The sequence below is a fragment of the Elephantulus edwardii genome, unplaced genomic scaffold (genome assembly GCF_000299155.1).
Source record: "Elephantulus edwardii isolate Elephantulus edwardi_28Jun2011 unplaced genomic scaffold, EleEdw1.0 scaffold00217, whole genome shotgun sequence".
NCBI classification, from domain to species: Eukaryota; Metazoa; Chordata; class Mammalia; order Macroscelidea; family Macroscelididae; genus Elephantulus; species Elephantulus edwardii.
Window position 1 is genome coordinate 3,476,256 of NW_006399967.1, and position 9,410 is coordinate 3,485,665.

At 48.3% G+C, this 9,410-nt stretch overlaps 1 protein-coding gene across 1 annotated transcript in view; it reads right to left on the reverse strand.

Moving 5' to 3' along the window:
- DAZAP1 (DAZ associated protein 1) overlaps window positions 1-6,350 on the reverse strand; it is a 27,078-nt gene extending 20,728 nt beyond the window's left edge. The window contains exons 1-4 of the mRNA XM_006898000.1: window positions 6,271-6,350; window positions 2,996-3,062; window positions 2,034-2,118; window positions 17-141 (exon numbers count right to left, since the gene is read on the reverse strand). Coding sequence (XP_006898062.1) covers window positions 17-141; window positions 2,034-2,118; window positions 2,996-3,062; window positions 6,271-6,350 — 357 coding nt within the window. The remainder of the gene's footprint in view (window positions 1-16; window positions 142-2,033; window positions 2,119-2,995; window positions 3,063-6,270) is intronic.
- Window positions 6,351-9,410: the final 3,060 nt, after the last annotated feature.

Sequence of the window (9,410 nt, forward strand, 5' to 3'; positions counted from 1 at the left end):
CGGGTGGTGCCGCCACTTCCGCTTCCTTTTCGGCTCGGGTCGGAAGTGGCTGCCGCGCGGGGCCCCGCGGCCCGTGCACCCCGCGCGCCATGCGGCTGCTCGTACAAAGCACGCGCTGGCGCTCGCCCCGCGCCCCATTGCCTGGAGGAGGGACCGAGGGTCAGTCCGAGACCGCGGGCATCAGTCGGAGCTGACCTTAGCTGACCCTCGGCGGGTTTCCAGAGGCAGTAAATCCACGAGACCGCCCTTCTTCCGCCCGCGGAGCCTGTCAGTTCACTGATGATCAACACATGCTTTGAGCCCTACCATTTTTTTATTATTACTATTGTAATGAAAGTTTACAGAGACTTAGGCTTTCCAGTCATTCATTCTTGCACTTTTCTCCCTGCCCACCACTCCCCCCGCCCCCAGTTTGTTCTTCTCTTTGAAAGGAAAACTCTTTCATTGTTATGGAACCCCTCCCCCAGGTCCACTCCACTGTGCAGCCTTCGTTCTGGACTCCTGTCATGACAATAACACCTAATCACATATCCCTTTAAACAGTTCTCTCCCTCATCTGTTTCAATGCAGTATATATACATCATTCCTCCCCTCCTCCTCTGTCTCCCCTCAACCCCGATGTCAGTCCCATTTTACAACAGTGGCCCTATGCAATATTTGTCCTTTTGTGACTGAGATATTTCACACAGCATAATGTATAATGTTTCATGAGTTCCTTGTTTTTCAGTGCAGATTAGTATTCCACTGTGTGAACATACCACAGCTTCTCTATCCATTCGTTTGTTGATGGGCACTTTGGTTGTTTCCAGCTCCTTGCTATTGTGAACAAAGCCGCGATAAACATGGGTGTGCATATATCTGCTTGGGTGTCAGTTATGGTCTCTATGGGGTATATTCCCAGTAGTGGAATTGCTGGGTCAAATGGTATTTCCATTTGCAACTATTTGAGAAAGCGCCATACCACCTTCCACAGTAGTTGCACCATTTTACACTCCCACCAACAGTGAATAAGGGTTCCAGTTTCTCTGCAACCTCATCAGCATTTAATGTTTGCTGTTCTGTTAAATTTTGCTGTTCTTCTTTTACTTTTTTTAAAATTTTGCTATTCTTACTGGGGTGAGATAATACCTCATAGGTGTTTTGGAGCCCCTACCATTTGTACTAGTAGAGTTCATTTCCTTATGGGCAACACCAGGAGTTTTCTACCTGGACTCATTCTGACCACCCCAGCCCATATCAAATGTCTGTTGGTAGCCCTGTAGGACCCATAGCGACTCTGAACGAGAGACCTGCACTGTCCTGCCACTCCAGCCCACTGCTGCACGCACTGTGTCAGTCCATCGGGGTGAGGGTCTCTCTCGCAGACCCTGACTTTGCAAGCATGGTGTCCCTCTTCAAGAACAGCCTCTCCTAGCAACTTGCCTCAAGTATGTGAAAAGGACTTTTGTTACTTTTGCCTCCAAGGAGCACTCTGGCTGTACTCTCTCCGAGTTACTTGTTTGTTCTTGTGGTGGTGGTGGTGGTGGTGGTTGGGTGCCACTGAGGCTACTACGAATCATAGTGACTCTGGGAACAAAAGATCTGAACCCTGATCTCTCCTGAGCCCTCCTCACACTTCCTGACCCACAAGAGCCCATTGGGGTAGGTTTTTTGGTAGTCAGCAGGGTGCTCAGATGGCCTAGTGGCAAGAAGCTGCACGGCAATCCTGTGTCTGCTTTGCACTGGGGCTGCTCACCCCAAGCCCCTCTTTCTTCGCCCGAGCTCGTTTATCTCCTCTTCCTGGTGCTGTGGTCCTGCGGAGTGGCCTCTTTGCTCCATGGCCTCTCCTGCCGTGCACATCACAGCCTCGAGAAGCCTGTGGAGGCCCTGCCGTGAGTGCATCCACGTCTGCAACAAGGACTTGGAGCTTTCAGTCTGGCACCCAACGGCCTCGCCTCACTAGCACTTGTGCTTCACCGGCTGCTCTGTGGGAACAACTTCTCCTCCCTGCTGTTTCCAGCCTCCTGAAAGCTGCGGGGATGGTGATGACTCACCTCTGACTGATGACAACAAGTTTCCTGCCCGGGGACAGGAAGTACCCAGAGGGGCAACAAGTGGGGCCAGGTTGCCGATGGAAAGCTGGGCGGTGGGAGGCACAGAGGAAGGCCCAACAGACTGCCCCCATACAGACATGCCCACGGGGCAGTTCTGTCCACCAGGCGGATGGACACTTGGAACAACAGCCCAGTGCACAAACATGGGCAGCACCTGTGGAAATTCTCTCCGGTCTGCGCTCACGAGGAGTCCAGGCATCTCAGTCTGCTTGGCTGCTGCTTGTCTGAGAAGTAATGACTTTATTTATTGATGGTGTCACGGTTCGGGTGACCACCGAGAGAACAAAGCCACCTGGCAGAGGACGCGCCAGCAGGTTGCCCTCTAGAGGCCAAGATAGCGAAACGCCCACCGTTTGGTCACGCTGTCAGGGAGACTTGGGAAGTCCTTGGATAAAGACTTCCCTGGGAAAGGTGAAGGGTCAGGGAGCAGAAGGCCATCCACCAACTGGACCACACAGTCACGGGAGCAATGGCCTTGAGCAGACAGGAGACAGTGAGGGTGGCTCTGGTGAGGACCATGCTCAGAGCTGACCGGACAGCACCAACAGCGTCAATTCAGTCCACAACAGTGACTTCTAGAGTCAGCTTCTTGAAGAGGACACACAGGGCACAGCCCTGGCCAGGCCCCTCAGCCCCCTTACGCTGCTGGGACACCAGCTTGCAAAGTGGAGGGTAGGACCCCTCGAGAAAGCGAGGCAGAGTGAGCCCAGGAGGTCGGTGACACCACCCATCCTGCTTTCCCGGGGGGGGGGGGGGGCTGTGACTGAGAGGTGCCATCATTGTCAGACCTCGGAAGACCCTGGGAAGCTTGGCATGGCTCGCCGGATGCACCTGTCGGAGGCCCACGAAACCCTTCAAGAAATGTGTCCCCACACCCCCCCCCAAAAAAGAAAGAGACATGCCTTCAGCTTCAGTGTGGGCCACACCTGGTCTTGCACAACCCCGAGGACGGCCCAGAGGAAGAGGGGGCTAGAGGTAGAAGGCAGAGCTGACCAGGCCAAACGGGAGGAAAGTGTGCAGGCTGGAGACAGAGCAGGTGAAAAGGCCCAAAGGCAGGAGGGCCAGCAGCAGGAGGCAGCCTGTGACCGAGAGGTAACGTCAAATTCACAGCACTGGAGGTGAGGACTTGAAGGAGCACTTGGTGGGAGATGCTGTTCAATCCTTATGTATTGAACAACTCTAAATTATCCAACAATGTCATTAATATCACACAAGCAAAACACTGCTGCAGACTGTTCAAAAATAGCCAGAAAAGTACATAGAGAATTGCCAGAGGTCAAGCTGGATTTAGAGGAGGCCATGGCACCAGGGGGATCTTGCCAATGTTAGATGGATCCTGGCTAAAAACTAAGAATACTAGAAGAACATCTATTTGTGATTTATTGACGATGCAAAGGCATTTGACTGTGTGGATCATAACACGTCAGGGCTGACATTGAGAAGGATGGGAACCCCAGAGCACTTAATTGTGCTCACGCGAAACCTATACGTAGACCAAGAGGCTGTTATGCAAACAGAGCAAGGGAACACTATGTGGTTTAAAATTAAGAAAAGTGTGTGTCAGAATTATATCTTTTCTCCATATCCTTCCAAGCTGTTTGCTAAGCAGCTTGGACTCTATGAGGAAGAATGTGGCATCAGGATCAGAGGAAGACTCCTCAACAACCTGCCTTACTGAGATGACACAACCTCACTTGCTGAGAGTGAGGAGGACCTGAAATGCTTGCTGATAAATAGAAAACGCCACATCCTTCAATATGAATTACATCTCGGTGTCAAGAAAACACAAAGTCTCACCATTGGATAGACAGGCAGCATCATGTCAACACTTCATCTTATTTGGATGCACTATCAATGCAGTTGGTAACAGCATTTAGGAAATCAGGAGAAAACAAACAGGTCTGTCTTAAAGAGGGTGAAACCAAGTCTCTCCTTGGAGGCTAGGATTTTGAAGCTCCACCTCACTTACTTCGGACACATGGCCAAGAGAGATTGGTCCTTGGAGAAGAACAACATTCTTGGAAGGGTGGACGGACAGTGCAGGAAAAGGAGACCCCAGATGAGATGAATTGATACAGTGACTGGGGCAGTGGAGGTTGGTATGTCAGAATTAGTGAGACTGGCTCAGGACAGGGCAGGGTTCAGAGCTGCTGTAATAGAGTTGCTATGAACCACAGGCGACTCAACCAGTAACATTCTATGACAGGTTTGGAAGCAGGAGTGGCATCCACTTCCTAAACAACTTGCCTCTGGAAACTCTATAAACCTTGATAAATGTCCATAGTTGTAGAGGGGCTTCAGACCTTTTGTTCATAGGGTTGCTATGAGTTGTGCTCGACTTGAAGGCAATCAACAATAACAAAAACATTGCACAAGAAAAATCTGTAGTTAGACACCTCACCAAATTATTGAGGAACAATGATATCAGTGTAAGAACCAAGGTGCACCTGATTCAGGCCACGGTCTTTTCATTTTGCTCTCCTTCTGAGAGCGGGTTATTCCTCTCGCAGGAGAGGAAGACCCTCGATGAGATGGATTGATTCAGTGACTGGGTAAGAATGGCGGCAGGTGTTTGAGAGATGGTGAGATTGGCACAGGATAGGGCAGAGTTTAGGGCAGTTGTACATAGGGTCGCTATGAGTCGCAGGCGACTGGACGGCATATAACAATAACCGTTGAGGCGGAACTGACTCATAGCTGACCCACTGGCAAATTAACTGAGAGCTGGACAGTGACAAAAGATGACAGAAGAATTGATACCTTATTTAAACTGTGCGGGAGAGAACTGAATGTCCCACTCACTGCCAAAGGAATGAACAGAGAGGTCGGCAAGTAAAAGCACCTGAGAAAGGAGCCAAGAAGAACGTGGCTGATCCGCTCTCAAAGAAAGGTTGGTATGATGTAAAGGTGCCAGCTTTGTTCGATATAAGAAATATTGGGAATTCATTCGTCACAAGGACTCAAGGCATCAAAACTGCATCTCATGGACTCAAGGGTCGTGTTTTTGAAGTGAAGCTTGCTGATTTGCAAAAGGACGAGGTTGCATTTAGAAAATTCAAGCTGATGACTGAGGATGTTCAAGGCAAAAAGTGCCTCACCGACTTCCATGGCATGGATCTCACCCGGGACAAAATGTGCTCCATGGTCAAATAATGGCAGACCATGATTGAAGCTCATGGTGATGTCAAGACTACCGATGTTATTTGCTTGCCTGTTTTGTGTTGATTTTACAAAAAAATCACAACAATCAGATTCGGATGACATCTTGTACTAAGCACCAACAGGTCCGCCAGATCCTCAAGAAAATGATGGAAATCATGACCCAAGAGGTGCAGACAAATGACTTGAAAGAGGTGGTCAGTAAATTGATTCCAGGCCGCACTGGGAAAGACACAGAAAAGGCTTGCCAGTCTATGTATCCTCTCCATGGCGTGTTTGTTAGGAAAGTAAAAATGCTCAAGCAGCCCAAGTTTGAATTGGGCAAACTCCTGGAGCTTCACGGTGAAGGCGGGAGCCCTGGAAAAGCTGCTGGAGATGAGACAGGAGCTACAGCTGAAGGAGCTGACGGCTGTGAGCCACCAGGTCAAGAATCTGTTTAAAATTCAGACTTTTAATAATTACAAATGAAAATTATTATTTGGGGGGGGTGGAAAGAAGAGATCGAAGGATAGCTAGAAGAGGCAGCCGGAATGCTCCCTGGAGGCCCAGATGGCAAAGCTTGTCTCACACCCTCTGGGCATGTTGCTAGGACGGGCTGGTCCTTGGAGAAGGACACCATGCTTGAGAAGGTGGAGCGACCATGAGAGAGAGGAAGACCCTCAACCAGATGGCTTGACAGTGACTTCAGCAATGGGCTCAAGGGTGTCAGAGATAGTGAGGACAGACAGGAGAGGGCAGGGCTCGGGTCTGCTGTTGACAGGGTCGCTTTGAGTCCTACTAACAACACTCAATCCATCAGAGCGTCTTCATTTGTAAAATGGGGACGATACTAGAACACACTGGCAGGTTCTTCTGACGTTTCCATGATCTTAAACACTACACAAGGCCTTTGCAAAGCCCCGGGGGTGGCACAAGACTGAGGGGCTGTGGGGTGACATCAAAGAAGGGTATCATTGCTGAAGAGATGCCACTGAGCGCTGGTGTTGGAGAAGAGCACGGGGCATCCCACTGAACTTGCCACAGGAACAGATCCATCTCGGAGACAGTGCAGTCCGAACACTTCTTGGAGGCGAAGGGTCTCTCACACACTTTGGGCATGCCGCTAGGAGGGACATCATGTTTGGAAAGGTGGATGGTCAGCTCGACGAGATGGACCGACAGTGACTGCAGCAATGGGCTCGAGTGCACGGGACGGGATGGGCTTCGGGTCCGTTGTTCACAGGGCCGCTATGAGGCATGGGCGCTTCCAGCAGCACCTAACAACTACAGCTGCTAATGGAAAGACTGGGAGTTGAGATCCTACGGAAGTCGCTGTTAGAAGCCCCCGAGCGGGCTGTGCCTCAGAGCAGCCCCCTGAAAGGTAGGACAGAGCCCAGCCAGCCCTGTAACCTGTGCACGGCGGTGACCACTGTGTCACCCCCTCTTATTGGTGCCCCTCCTCTTTTCTATTGATCCTCCACTTTCCAGGTAGAATGTCAGTCTCCATGAAGGGACTCCTGACGACATGCCCAACGTGTGAGGCAACGTTTCATCATCCTTCTAAGACGTATTCTAACAGAACTGATCCAAAGCAGATCCAAACATTCTTTGGGCTGTCCGTGCTATAGTGAATAATGTTCACCGACATCTTAGTCCACCTGCAGTAATTCAATCTTCCTTATCCACTGTCCAACTCTCACGTGCATGCGAAACAACTGGAAATACCATGGCTTGGATTAGAAGACCTTAGTCCTCAAAGTGATCTTTGCTTTTATACTTTAAAGATGCTTTTACAGCAAACTTCCCAACACAACCCCTCTTCTGATTTCTTGACTGCTTCTCCCATGGGGATTGATGACGAAACCAAGTGAAACTAAATCCTTAGAAACTGTAATATTTTCTCCTATTTCAAAGGGCAGCTTGGGAGGACAAAGCAAGATATTATAAAGAAATGTGTGAAGAGCTGGAGTCAGAAAATCAAAAGGACTGAACTTACTCAGCATTTCTTGAGCTGAAGGAACTGAAGAACAAAATCAAGCCACGACTGGCAATACTTAAGGATGCTTTGGGCAGAATGTTAAATGATCCAAGAAGCATTAAAAGAAGATGGAAGGAGTATACAGAGTCATTGTATCAAAAGGAATTGGCGGACACAGAATTTAATGAAACAATATATGAGCAAGAGCCTGTGGTGATGGAGAAAATTCAAGCTGCTCTGAAGGAATAGGCTCCAGGAGTAGACGGCATACCAATTGACGTATTTCAACAGATGCTGCCCTGGACGTGCTCACTAAGTTGTACCAAGAAATCTGTAGGACAACCACCTGACCAACTGACTGGAAGAGATCAATATTTGTTCTCATTCCAAAGAAAGGTGACCCAACAGAGTGCAGAAATTATTGAACAATATCATTAATACCACATGCAAGCAAGATTCTGCTGAAAATTATCCAAAAACTATGGGAGCAACATGTCAACAGAGAACTGCCAGAAGTGCAGGCAGGGTCTAGAAGAGGTGGTGATACTGGGGATAATATAGCTAGTATTACATGGATTTTAGCAGAAAGCAGCGAGTAGCAGAGGAATGTCTATCTGCGCTTCATTGACTATGTAAAGGCTTTTGACTGTGTGGATCACAACAAATTCGGTGTTTGGGGTAATGGGAGTAGGTGTATCAGAGACAGTGATGTTGGCACAGGGGAGAGCAGTGTTTAGGTTCTTGAACATGAGTCACAAGGGACTCGATGGCACATAACAACGAAATCATGATATTGCATATGGGTCTTCCCTCATGATGGACAGCTGACTGGCAGGGCTGCCTCCTTAAGGGTTTGCGTCTTCTCGGCTTAGTGACCATTTCTCCATCTTCTTGGGTTTTTATATGTGGACCCCACTTCTGCCCGTAGGACCCTTCACAAATGCAGCCGTAGCGTGGCCTTGTCACCGTAGCTCTTTCTGCCTGAGAAGTGCTGAGCAGCCCTTCCCGTCGGTCCTTCCAACCACCTTCTCAGTGCATTTCACAGTCCTTGACCTTCTCACCCGGCCACAGGCATCCTCCACTCAGTCCTTTTAAGTTGACAGGTCTTCCTCTCACGTTAGTGACTCATCACCCAAGAGCAAGTGGCAGTGTGTTTTAGCATCCATTTTCAGCTTGATTTCCTTCTCTTTTTAAGCATTTATTTCTTCACATGACTGTGTGGATCACAACGCATTGTGGCTAACCTTGAGAATGGGAATCCTAGAACACTTGATCCTGCTCATGTGAGACCTATAATGTTAGACCAGCAAGCAGTCCCCAGAAGAGAAGGGGAGAAACACCGCATAGTTCAAAATCAGGAAAGGAGTGCATCAGGGATGCATCCTGCCTTCATACCTTTTCAATCTATATGCAGAACAGATCATTTGGGAGACTGGGCTTTATGAGGAGGGATGTGACATCAAGATCGGAGGAAGACTCAACAACAACGCCTGTTATGTGGATGACACAACCTTGCTTGCTTAAAGTAAGGAGGACCTGAAGACTTGCTCAGAAGGTCAAGGACTGTCGTCTTCATTATGGATTGAAGGTCCACATCAAGACAAAGATTCTCACCACTGGGACAAAACATTGATGTTCTCCATGATGGATGGTTAGAAATTGATACATTTTCATGGTGAGTTAATTAACCCAAGAAAAAAAGAATTTATACCCATTTTCATTCCTTCATTGATAATTCCCCCTCGGGGATACTGTGGGTATCAGTGTAGAGAGTAAGATTATTTAAAATCATCTAGAGGCCTTATTCTGAAACATACCTGACGAGGACTCATATATTCAGATTTTATTATCTGCACTAAATTTAAGTCTTGCTATTTATTAGAGTTTTGTTTGTAATACAGTTACCTTACAAAGAAAACATCAGTGTGTTTTGTTTTGTTCCTTCAGCACAGTAAAGAACTTTTAAAGAAGAAAAAAAAAAAAGAAATTGAGATTGTTAACAATTACAACTTGCTCGGCTCCACAATCAAAATTTTTGGCACCAGCAGTCAGGAAATCAAAATGGGGAAAATCTGCGTTCAGGGACCTCTCTAGAGTACTGAGAGGCAATGATGTCAGTCTAGAGACTAAGGTGTGCCTGATCCAGGCCATGGTCTATTGGGGATCCAGCCCATATATGTCGGGAGAATTCCGCCAAAAGG